The sequence below is a fragment of the Eurosta solidaginis genome, chromosome 3 (genome assembly GCF_040869045.1).
Source record: "Eurosta solidaginis isolate ZX-2024a chromosome 3, ASM4086904v1, whole genome shotgun sequence".
Classification (NCBI taxonomy): domain Eukaryota; kingdom Metazoa; phylum Arthropoda; class Insecta; order Diptera; family Tephritidae; genus Eurosta; species Eurosta solidaginis.
The window spans coordinates 84,326,324-84,338,804 of NC_090321.1; the positions used below are offsets into that span (position 1 = coordinate 84,326,324).

General features: G+C 40.0%; 1 protein-coding gene across 14 annotated transcripts in view; it reads right to left on the reverse strand.

Moving 5' to 3' along the window:
* LOC137244078 (major facilitator superfamily domain-containing protein 6) overlaps positions 1–12,481 on the reverse strand; it is a 113,973-nt gene that overhangs the window by 7,856 nt on the left and 93,636 nt on the right. For all 14 annotated transcript variants that reach the window (XM_067772594.1, XM_067772602.1, XM_067772596.1 and 11 more), the window contains one exon: positions 4,850–5,014. In XM_067772594.1, coding sequence (XP_067628695.1) covers positions 4,850–5,014 — 165 coding nt within the window. The remainder of the gene's footprint in view (positions 1–4,849; positions 5,015–12,481) is intronic.

The following is a 12,481-nucleotide window of genomic DNA, read 5'->3' on the forward strand; positions in this document are numbered from 1 at the left end:
ACTTATCACGTTATATTATTCTTGCGGTCGTAGTCACAGGTAGAGGCCAATCTGTTTATTTATAGTGATGGCTATCGCCAGAAGGATACAGACAGTATAGGGCTATAACAGATCGCACACGACAACTGATACGTTATCAGTCTAGCGTTTTGGTATTAAAATAAACACATTGGCTAATATTCATAGTCAAAAAAGTGGGTTTTTAAATGTAGTTGCGCTATTTTGAATTATGTCAAAAGCAGCAACGAACTTTAAGGCCAAATTAAACTTCCTTAACCCTAACGCCATAGTCGTAACCATACCCATATCCATATCCATCTCCAATGTGATCGATTTATGGTGCCTTAACCTAAAAATCGTGAAAATTTCTTAAATATGAATAAAACGCAAAAGATTACAAACATATTCCACAAAAAATAAGTCTCTTAGTCATAACGTATCCAAAACAATAAATAAAATATACAAAAAGTTATTAAATTCATATTCAAATATTTTTAGCTGATGGATATGGAGAGAACCCAAAAACCAATTGGTTGGCTATGGTATGGTTATGGCGTTAGCGTTGTGTTGTTGTTGTTGTTGTAGCAATGCTCGCCCCACCTAATAGCCGCGACCGATCACAAATTGTCATCAATATCCTCTAACGGGAGTCCAAGGAAACTTGCCGTTTCAACAGTGGTGGACCATAAGGAAAGGGGTGTTAGAGGCGTAGGTTCCACATTACAATTGAAGAGATGGTTGGTGTCATGTGGGGACACGTTGCAAGCGGGGCATACATTTTGTATGCCGGGGTTGATTCTGGATAGGTAAGAGTTTAACCTGTTACAGTATCCAGAACGAAGTTGAGCAAGAGTGACACGCGTTTCCCTGGGGAGTATGCGTTCCTCTTCCGCAAGTTTTGGATAATTTTCGTTAAGCACTGGATTCACCGGGCAATTCCCGGAATAAAGGTCCGACGCCTGTTTATGGAGTTCACCAAGGACCTGCTTGTGTTTTTTCACTTCATACGGCTGGGTTCTCAGGTGCCGGTTTTCCTCAAAATGCTTACGGAGATGACTCCTTAAGCCCCTAGGCGGTGCTGGTTCATCAATCAGATGTCTGTTGGGATGCCCAGGTTTCTGGGTATTCAACAGGAACTGTTTGGTCAGCATCTCATTTCTCTCCCTGATGGGGAGTATTCTCGCCTCATTATGCAGATGGTGTTCTGGGGACATAAGAAGACAGCCCGTGGCAGGCGTTGGCAGGCCTGTAGTTTCTTCCAGTGGGTGATTTTTAGGCTTGGCGACCGTATGGGTGACGCGTAGCACGTAATCGGCTGGCTAATTGCTTTGTATGTAGTCATGAGCGTTTCTTTATCTTTTCCCCAAGTACTGCCAGCAAGGGATTTGAGGATTTTGTTACGGCTCTGAATTCTCGGAACAATTGCGGCTGCTTGCTCACCAAAATGTAGATCCTGATCAAACGTCACACCCAAGATTTTGGGGTGTAGGACAGTCGGTAGCGTAGTGCCATTGACGTGGATGTTCAAAATGGTAGACATTTGGGGCGTCCATGTTGCAAATAAGGTCGCGGAAGATTTAGTCGGTGATAATGCCAGGTTTCGCGAGGCGAAAAAACTGGAGAGATCAGGGAGGTAACCGTTTATTTTATTGCATAGCGCATCGATCTTTGGGCCTGGGCCTGTGGCCATTATTGTGCAGTCATCGGCGTAGGAAACGATTGTGACTCCTTCCGGTGGTGAAGGTAGCTTAGATGTGTAGAAATTAAACAAAGGTGGGGATAGGACACCACCCTGTGGTACCCCTTGTTTAATTCTCCTTGGTTTTGATGTTTCGTTTCTAAATTGCACCGATGCCTGCCGACCACCCAGATAATTTGCGGTCCATATTTTAAGACATGGGGGAAGGGTAGACCCTTCCAGGTCCTGCAGTAAGGAGCCATGGTTGACCGTATCGAAAGCTTTTCATAGGTCTAGCGCTACGAGTACTGTTCTATGGTGGGGGTATTGATTTAAACCGCAATTTATCTGGGTGCTAATGGCATTTAGCGCGGTGGTAGTGCTACGGAGTTTTCTGAAGCCATGCTGATGAGGGTCTAGCTGCAAATTTGCTTGGAAATAAGGGAGCAAAATGGCTTCAAGCGTCTTTGCCACTGGCGATAGGAGAGATATCGGACGATACGACTCACCTATGTTAGCTGGTTTCCCAGGCTTTAGTAGCGGGACCACCTTGGCCATTTTCCATTTCTCAGGTATGACAAAGGTGGAAAGAGACAGATTGAAGACATGCGCTAAATATTTGAAACCCTCTTTCCCTAGGCTTTTAAGCATCGGCATGGCTATGCCGTCTGGGCCCACTGCTTTGGATGGTTTAGCACGACCAATGGCGTCCTCAACCTCTTTAGCGGTGATGGTGATTGGTGACGCGCTGAATTTGTGTTTATGTGCGTGTCTATTGGCTCTCCGTCTATCTTTGTCGACCGTAGGATGCATTATATATTGTCGGCAGAAAGCGCTCGCGCATTTTTTCGCGTCCGACAGCACTTTGTCGCCAAAGGCGATGGAAACTTTGTGCTTTTCGTGCTTAGTCGGATTCGATAGGGACTTTACGGTGGACCAAAATTTACCCACACCGGTAGAGAGGTTACAACCTCTTAGGTGCTCCTCCCATTTCGCCCGCTTGTGTTCATCTACAAGCAATCTGATGCGTTGGTTTATATCCCTTATTTGGGGGTCGCCTGGGTCAAGCTGTCTTATAAGGTCACGTTCTCTCGCTAAGTTTGCGGCCTCCGCCGGGAAGTGGGGCCGGATTTCGGGAATTCTCCCGGCGGGAATGAAATGTGCCGAGGCGGATTTAATGACCTTACGGAAGGCACGCTCCCCTTGGCGGGCATCAGTCGGGATAGGGAGGGCAGCTAGGCGGCTGTCTGTAAAGGATTTATATTCTTCCCACTTTCCTTTTTTGAAGTTTATGAAAGTGCGTTTTTCAGTGACGATGAAGTCGGCGTTACGCTCAAGCGAAATAAGTATGGGCAGGTGGTCGGATGCCAATGTTACCATCGGCTGCCAGTTGACGCAGTTTACGAGTTCTGCGCTCACGATTGAGATATCTGGCGAGCTGTGACAGCTTCCTACCATACGTGTGGCGGCGTCTCCATTTATTGTGCAGAACGTCGTTTCTTCTATTTGATCCGCCAACATCTCACCCCTACTGTCCGCCCGCAAGTTTGAATGCCATAGATCATGATGGGCATTGAAATCACCTAAGATAATGCGATTGTTGCCAGTGAGTAAGGCCCTGATATTAGGGCGGTATCCGCTGGGGCAACAGGTGGCAGGAGGGATGTCGATGTTGATGATTTCTAGGTTTGAATCGCCTGACCGGACAGATAGGCCTTGACGTTCTAAGACATTGTCCCTGCGGTCGATGCCAGGATCAAATATATAATATTGCACAGAGTGGTGTATGATAAACGCGAGACCGCCTCCATTTCCGCTCTCGCGGTCTTTCCTGTGGACGTTATACCCAGAGCAGGTCTGCAATGCAGATCTTGCTGTGAGTTTAGTCTCTTGAATCGCAGCAATGCGAATGTTGTGCCGCTTCATGAAATCGACTATCTCCGTAATCTTCCCAGTTAGTCCATTACAGTTTAACTGCAGGATTCTGAAGTGCATAAGGGGAGACGTCGCCACTCTGGGGGTAAGTGACGGGTGACTACGCCTGGGTTGTGGAAGGCCAGGACGCAATTGCTGTTGTGGCCCTGGGACTGGGCGTCCTTGGGCAAACATTGGGGTACCCGGATGATTTGGGTTTACGACCTGGCAACATGGCGCGATGAAACCCGTCGGGGGGTTGCCGTCGCGGAGACCAGAACATCTAGGAAAGTGGCACCACCCAAGGCAGGAGCTGCATTGGGCGGATGTCGCAAACCTATATATTCTGTGCTGGCAGACGGTGCAAACGCAGGTAGGGACTAAGAGTCTGTTTCCCTGGCCTGCACGATTGCTGCCGGAAAAGAGGGGGAGAAGACGGGGGCAGGGGCTGATGCTCAGCATTGCTACCAACTCTACTACGAAGGTAGTAGTTATGAGTGGTATCAGCTGTTTGAGTTGTTGGCGCCGTGGGGCGCGAGCAGCAGCGGGTACTTGTTGTGGCTTGCTGAGCAGCGGGGCTGCTGGAAGGTAGTGGAGGGCGCTAAGGCGTAGACTACGGGACGCCCTTGGGCGTGAACAGCAAGGAGCCACAAAATATTTATAAAAGTTACGTGGACGTCGGGTTTTGGGATCAAGCCCAGAACAACCTGTCCGATGCAACCATCCCTTGCACGAGACACACTGAACAGAGTATGACCGTCCTAAAAAGATTCTTTTCCGGCAGATGCAGCAAAACCATTTCTCAGGACCGGGGTCAGGAGAAGGACCCGGATTGGATTCGATGCCTTCCCGGAGTAAGAGAATATGGAGCAGTCCGGCTGCAAGGAGCTGCTGGGAGGATGACAATTTGTGGGAGGGACGAAACAAATTAGATGGGGTCACACTGAAATGACAGTCCTTGGTCGGGAAAAATCCCGAGTCGCTCCGGTACATAGAACCGACTGCCTTGGGAAGCGCGTTATGGTATGGCACCATTAATCGACTACATTGATTTCCATAAGGTAGGTTCGTCAGCTGTTTTATCTGGTTATGGTTTTATGGCTGTAAGTCACCATTAATTGGCCCCTTAGAACCCATTTTATTTTCACTATGAATACGCGCCATTCTTTCAGGTGTCATTTTCTTCCTTGTATGTTCGTAATACATTGGAACAGCCTTAATGCTATTGTGTTATCATACATACATACTTTCACATACCTCTGGAGAACAGCTGGGAACACTTGAGTTTTCTAAATTGACACTCCAAACATCTCTCGCTTCTAAATTGATGGCATGTGACTCTACAGTTGGCACAAAGTAGAAAGCAGCATAGGACAGCGTCATCAAGATGATCATCAAAGCGAAAATAAATTTTCGAAAGTGCTAGAGAAAAAGTTATAATGTAAACTCATACAAATATGTATATATGTATTTTATTAAAGTATGTACCACAAAAAAAGTAAGGTGGTTAAGTTCGGATGTAACCGAACAATGTTTGCTCAGCTGAGACCGTACAGCTTAGTTAGTTTTATTTTTTGACAGTAACGGCCTTATTCTGAGCATAACCGACAACTTAAAAAAAAATTTAACTAAAAAGAAAATGTCAATGCAATTTTGTGTAGGCTAAAAAGTTCAAGTACAGTTTGTAAATTCTTATAAACTTGTATATATACACAATTTGTGTTATTTTCTATTCATAAACTAACTTACTAAGCACGTAGCGGTAACAATATGTTGCCCACTTACCCTGATGGTTACGATATTTTCCGCAAGCTCTTGCAAGTACGTGTTCAGTTAATATTGCGTGATTTTCGTAAATACCAAATATTATAAATATTGCATGCACAATCGTTTAGAAGGATTTAGAAACTAAATCAGAACTTTTTATAAACAATGGCGTATAGTCATAGTCAAAATAAAATTGGTTCTATATTAGGTTGCAGCTCTTTTACATACTTTTCTATGAGCTATCCGTAAAAAAAGCTGCAACTTAATTTAAAACCTATTTTATTTTGACTATGACTAAATGCGCTAAGTGAAAGTGTTTATTAATTGATTTTTTCGTGTTTACCTAACAAACATTTAGGTTAGAAAACGATTAGAAGACGAATCGAATTCTAATGTATTTCTCTAAGGTAGAAGGTTAGAGGATGATTTGCGAAACTGTCGCGAATTATAGCATTCTCGACAAAAAGGGGACTTCGTAATCGAATTCTAACATCAATTTCTAATGAGTTTCTAATGAGAATTTTGAAGTTATGCGCAATTAAGTTCAATTATTTAAAATCAGCGAAATTTTCATTGTTTCATTATACCAAATAGTTTGGTTATAAGCTTATGTATTAAGAATGAACATATTTCAAAGGCTTTTTCTATTATAATAAATTAAAACCGAACGTAGAAATTGAGCTCAGCGTTGGTTTGAGGTACGGATGAGGAAGCGTTTTCTTCATGCCATTCAAATAGTACTTCAATAATCTGCTTGCTTTCCTTTTTTAATTTTTTTTTTTTGATTCATTTTCACTTACTAGTATTTACTATTATAAATAAAAAAACTTATTTCCCAACTTATAATATTTCCACACAAGTTTTCACTATTTTTATTTAGTTTGAATAACACTAAGGATGAGTGATCATGTCGTGCAAATAATCGATAACTGTGACAATAATCATAACATCGCATTTCTATTGTTATTCGAATCGTTTCACAGTCGAATTCTAACCTAGTTCTCTAACCTAGTTTTCGATTCGAAATGCATTAGAGAACTACATTAGAATTCTAATGTAAAACAAGTAAGGAAGGTTAAGTTCGGGTGTAACCGAACATTACATACTCAGTTGAGAGCTATGGTGACAACATAAGGGAAAATAACCATGTAGGAAAATGAACCGAGGGAAACCCTGGAATGTGTTTGTATGACATGTGTATCAAATGAAAGGCATTAAAGAGTATTTTATGAGGAAGTGCGCCATAGTTCTATAGGTGGACGCCATTTAGGGATATAGCCATAAAGGTGGATCAGGGTTGACTCTAGAATGCGTTTGTACGATATGGGTATCAAATGAATGGTATTAATGAGTATTTTAAAAGGGCGTGGACCTAAGTTCTATAGATGGACGCCTTTTCGAGATATCGCCGTAAAGATGGACCAGGGGTGACTCTAGAATGCGTTTGCACAATATGGGCATCAAACGAAATGTGTTAATGAGTATTTTAAAAGGGAGTGGGCCTTAGTTCTATAGGTGGACGCCGTTTTGAGATATCGTCATAAAGGTGGACCAGGGGTGACTCTAGAATGCGTTTGTACGATATGGGTATCAAATGAAAGGTGTTAATGAGTATTTTAAAAGGGAGTAATCCTTAGTTCCATAGGTGGACGCCGTTTCGAGATATCGCCATAAAGGTGGACCAGGGGTGACCCTAGAATTTGTTTGTACAATATGGGCATCAAACGAATGGTGTTAATGAGTATTTTAAAAGGGAGTGGGCCTTAGTTCTATAGGTGGATGCCGTTTCAAAATATCGCCATAAAAGTGGACCAGGGGTGACTCTAGAATGTGTTTGTACGATATGGATATCAAATTAAAGGTATTAATGAGGATTTTAAAAGGGAGTGGTGGTTGTTGTATAGGTGGTCGCCTTTTCGAAATATCGCCATAAAGGTGGACCAGGGGTGACCCTAGAATTTGTTTGTACAATATGGGCATCAAAAGAAAGGTGATAATGAGTATTTTAAAAGGGAGTATTCCTTAGTTCCATAGGTGGACGCCGTTTCGAGATATCGCCATAAAGGTGGACCAGGGGTGACCCTAGAATTTCTTTGTACAATATGGGCATCAAACGAATGGTGTTAATGAGTATTTTAAAAGGGAGTGGGCCTTAGTTCTATAGGTGGATGCCGTTTCGAAATATCGCCATAAAAGTGGACCAGGTGTGACTCTAGAATGCGTTTGTACGATATGGATATCAAATTAAAGGTATTAATGAATATTTTAAAAGGGAGTAATCCTTAGTTCCATAGGTGGACGCCGTTTCGAGATATCGCCATAAAGGTGGACCAGGGGTGACCCTAGAATTTGTTTGTACAATATGGGTATCAAAAGAAAGGTGTTAATGAGTATTTTAAAAGGGAGTAATCCTTAGTTCCATAGGTGGACGCCGTTTCGAGATATCGCCATAAAGGTGGACCAGGGGTGACCCTAGAATTTCTTTGTACAATATGGGTATCAAAAGAAAGGTGTTAATGAGTATTTTAAAAGGGTGTGGGGCTTAGTTCTATAGGTGGACACCTTTTCGGAATATCGCCACAAAGGTCGACCAGGGGTGACTCTAGAATGTGTTTGTACGATATGGGTATCAAATTAAAGGTATTAATGAGGGTTTTAAAAGGGAGTGGTGGTTGTTGTATAGGTGGTCGCATTTTCGAGATATCGCCATAAAGGTGGACCAGGGGTGACTCTAGAATGAGTTTGTACGATATGGGTATCAAATTAAAGGTATTAATGAGAGTTTTAAAAGGGAGTGGTGGTAGTTGTATATGTGAAGGCGTTTTCCAGATATCGACCAAAATGTGGACTAGGGTGACCCAGAACATTATCGGTTGGATACCGCTAATTTATTTATATATGTAATACCTGGCAAGATTTTAAGGGTGTTTTATTTTGCCCTGCAGAACTTTTTCATTTTCTTCTACTTAATATGGTAGGTGTCACAACCATTTTATAAAGTTTTTTCTAAAGTTATATTTCGCGTCAATAAAACAATCCAATTACCTTACCATGTTTCATCCCTTTTTTCGTATTTGGTATAGAATTATGGCATTTTTTTCATTTTTCGCAATTTTCGATATCGAAAAAGTGGGCGTGGTCATAGTCGGATTTCGTTCATTTTTGATACCAAGGTAAAGTGGGTTCAGATAAGTACGTGAACTGAGTTTAGTAAATATATATCGATTTTTGCTCAAGTTATCGTGTTAACAGCCATGCGGAAGGACAGACGGACGACTGTGTATAAAAACTGGGCGTGGCATCAACCGATTTCGCCCATTTTCACAGAAAACAGTTAACGCCATAAAATCTATGCCCCTACCAAATTTCAAAAGGATTGGTTAATTTTTGTTCGAATTATGGCGTTAAAAGTATCCTAGACAAATTAAATGAAAAAGGGCGGAGCCACGCCCATTTTTAAATTTTCTTTTATTTTTGTATTTTGTTGCACCATATCATTACTGGAGTTGAATCTTGACATAATTTACTTATATACTGTAAAGATATTAAATTTTTTGTTAAAATTTTACTTTTAAAAAAAATTTTTTTTAAAAGTGGGCGTGGTTCTTCTCCGATTTTGCTAATTTTTATTAAGCGTACATATAGTAATAAGAGTAACGTTCCTGCCAAATTTCATCATGATATCTTCAACGACTGCCAAATTACAGCTTGCAAAATTTTAAATTACCTTCTTTTAAAAGTAGGCGGTGCCACGCCCATTGTCCAACATTTTACTAATTTTCTATTTTGCGTCATAAGTTCAACTCATCTACCAAGTTTCGTCGCTTTATCGGTCTTTTGTAATGAATTATCGCACTTTTTCTTTTTTTTCGAAATTTTCGATATCGAAAAAGTGGGCGTGGTTATAGTCCGATATCGTTCATTTTAAATAGCGATCTGAGATGAGTGCTCAGGAACCTACATACCAAATTTCATCAAGATACCTCAAAATTTACTCAAGTTATCGTGTTAACGGACGGACGGACGGACGGACGACATGGCTCAATCAAATTTTTTTTCGATCCTGATTATTTTGATATATGGAAGTCTATATCTATCTCGATTCCTTTATATATGTACAACCAACCGTTATCCAATCTGCTCAACTGAGTATAATTACAATATTTCTCTAACGTTAGAAACTGTGTTTGCTGGGCACTTATTTCCTCAGGATTTAGCTCGGCATTGATTTGAGGTACTGATGAGGAAGCATTTTCTTCATGCCATTCAAATAGCACTTCAATAATCTGCTCGCTTTCCTTTTAACTTTTTTTGATTTATTTTCACTTAATAGTATTTATTATTATAAATAAGAAGTAACTTATTTCGCAACTTATAATATTTCCACACAACTTTTCAGTATTTTTATTTTGTTTGTATAACACTAAGGATGACTGTTCATGTCGTGCAAATAATCGATAACTGTGACAATAATCATAACATCGCATTTCTAGTGTTATTCGAATCGTTTCACAGTAGAATTCTAACCTAGTTCTCTAACCTAGTTTTTGATTCGAAATGCATTAGAGAACTATATTAGAATTCTAATGTAAAATTACAATATTTCTCTAACGTTAGAAACTGTGTTTGCTGGGCACTTATTTCCTCAGGATTTAGCTCGGCATTGATTTGAGGTACTGACAAGGAAGCATTTTCTTCATGCCATTCAAATAGCACTTCAATAATTTGCTCGCTTTCCTTTTAACTTTTTTTGATTTATTTTCACTTAATAGTATTTATTATTATAAATAAGGAGTAACTTATTTCGCAACTTATAATATTTCCACACAACTTTTCAGTATTTTTATTTTGTTTGTATAACACTAAGGATGACTGATCATGTCGTGCAAATAATCGATAACTGTGACAATAATCATAACATCGCATTTCTAGTGTTATTCGAATCGTTTCACAGTCGAATTCTAACCTAGTTTTCGATTCGAAATGCATTATAGAACTATATTATAATTTTCCATGTAAAATACAATATTTCTCCAACGTTAGGAACTATTTGTATTATTTAATCGGGGATTGCCCGTATTGCTTTTTTTAAATGTATGAAAACATTGATTTGAAGCAATTTTTTAATTTTTATAATTTATTTAATAATTTGGGAAAAATCAATCTCCGATTAAATAATACAAACAGACAAAATTGGTTAATTCGTTGTAGTTCTATAAATAGAACAAAAACAACAACAATCAAAGTTTCTTTGAAAACCGCCGTACCAACAAGCATAGCTTTAACACATAATTGCATACGAAGTATGCAATGTGTAAAATGATTAAAACAGGCATGCTTAACGAACGAAACGATATCATTTCGTTACGATAATCAACGCTAATAAACGAAACGAAGTCATTTCGTTTCGTTTATTAACGTTAAGAACGTCAAATTAACGTTAATTTGACGATCTTAACGTTAATAAACGAAACGAAGTGACTTCGTTTCGTTTATTAACGTTGATTATCGTAACGAAATGATATCGTTTCGTTCGTTAAGCATGCCTGGATTAAAATATGCAAAAGAAGGGAATTGGAAAAAACTTTACAACAACTAATGCATGACGTAGCTGAGTGCGTTTGTAACCATTTCAACTATCGTAGGAGTGCGGGTTCGACTCTCACTCCCGGGAGAAAAGGCTTTGAAGCAGGCATGCTTAACCAACGAACCGATATCATTTCGTTACGATAATTAACGTTAATAAACGAAACGAAATGTTTTTATTTCGTTTATTAACGTTGATTATCGTAACGAAATGATATCGGTTCGTTGGTTAAGCATGCCTGCTTTGAAGAGATTTACAAGGTATAATCGAAACAGATGTCGCCTTGTCCGTCGTTATGTCACGTTGTTTAAATTTTTCCCAAATTATTAAAAAAGGTTTTCTGGGATAAAGAAGTACATAAGTGCACTGAGTTGTTTTTTATATAGATATATCAACTCTTAGGTATTTCAGTTATGGCTGCCAAAACGTAGAAGAACTTTTCAGTTTTTCAAAAATTGTTTTTGTTTTTATCGGTCTATTGATAAATCATTCAAGGTTCGAATCGAGCTCAAGGCCAGAACAATAATTTTTTTCAAATGATAATTATTGTTATTTTTTAATTTTTCTAAATTTGAAAAATTGTATTTTGTTTTTGGAATAGTAAGTAGAAAATTTTTCAGACAACCTGCCATAGCTGCGCAGATAGATCCATTTCGAAAGGTTAGCGCAGCATGCCTAAAGCGTACTGATGATGAAGGCTTAGCACCCTTCGAAATGGATCTATCTGCGCAGCTATGGTAGGTTGTCTGAAAAATTTTCTACTTACTATTCCAAAAACAAAATACAATTTTTCAAACTTAGAAAAATTAAAAAATAACAATAATTATCTTTTGAAAAAAATATTGTTCTGGCCTTGAGCTCGATTCGAACCTTGAATGGTTTTTCAAAAATTTGCATGTATCTATATTTACATGCAAAAAGTGGGCGTTGTTTATATCCGATTGTGGTAGTTTTAAATATGGATGGTAGATGAACCCAAAGAAACTACGTGCAAAATCACAATAACGGTATCTTAAAATTGACTCAAGTTCTCGTGTTGTTGTTGTTGTTTTTGTAGCGATAAGGTTGCTCCCCGAAGGCTTTGGGGAGTGTTATCGATGTGATGGTCCTTTGCCGGATACAGATCCGGTACGCTCCGGTACCACAGCACCATTAAAGTGCTAGCCCGACCATCTCGGGAACGGTTTATGTGGCCACATTAAACCTTCAGGCCATCCCCTCCCTACCCACCCCCAAGTTCCATGAGGAGCTTGGGATCGCCAGAGCCTCGTCTGTTAGTGAAACAGGATTCGCCGCGGATAGGTGAGGTTGACAATTGGGTTTGGAGAAGCTATATATTGCGCTGGCAACCTGAAGGGTTGCGCTACACACCCCTTGAATCTGGTATTTTAGTCGCCTCTTACGACAGGCATACCTACCGCGGGTATATTCTGACCCCCTTACCCGCTGGGGGAGTTCTCGTGTTCACAACAACTGCTGCAGTATCCTAGGTCCCCTCCTTTTTGTTATTTTTATTAATGATATATCTTCCTGTT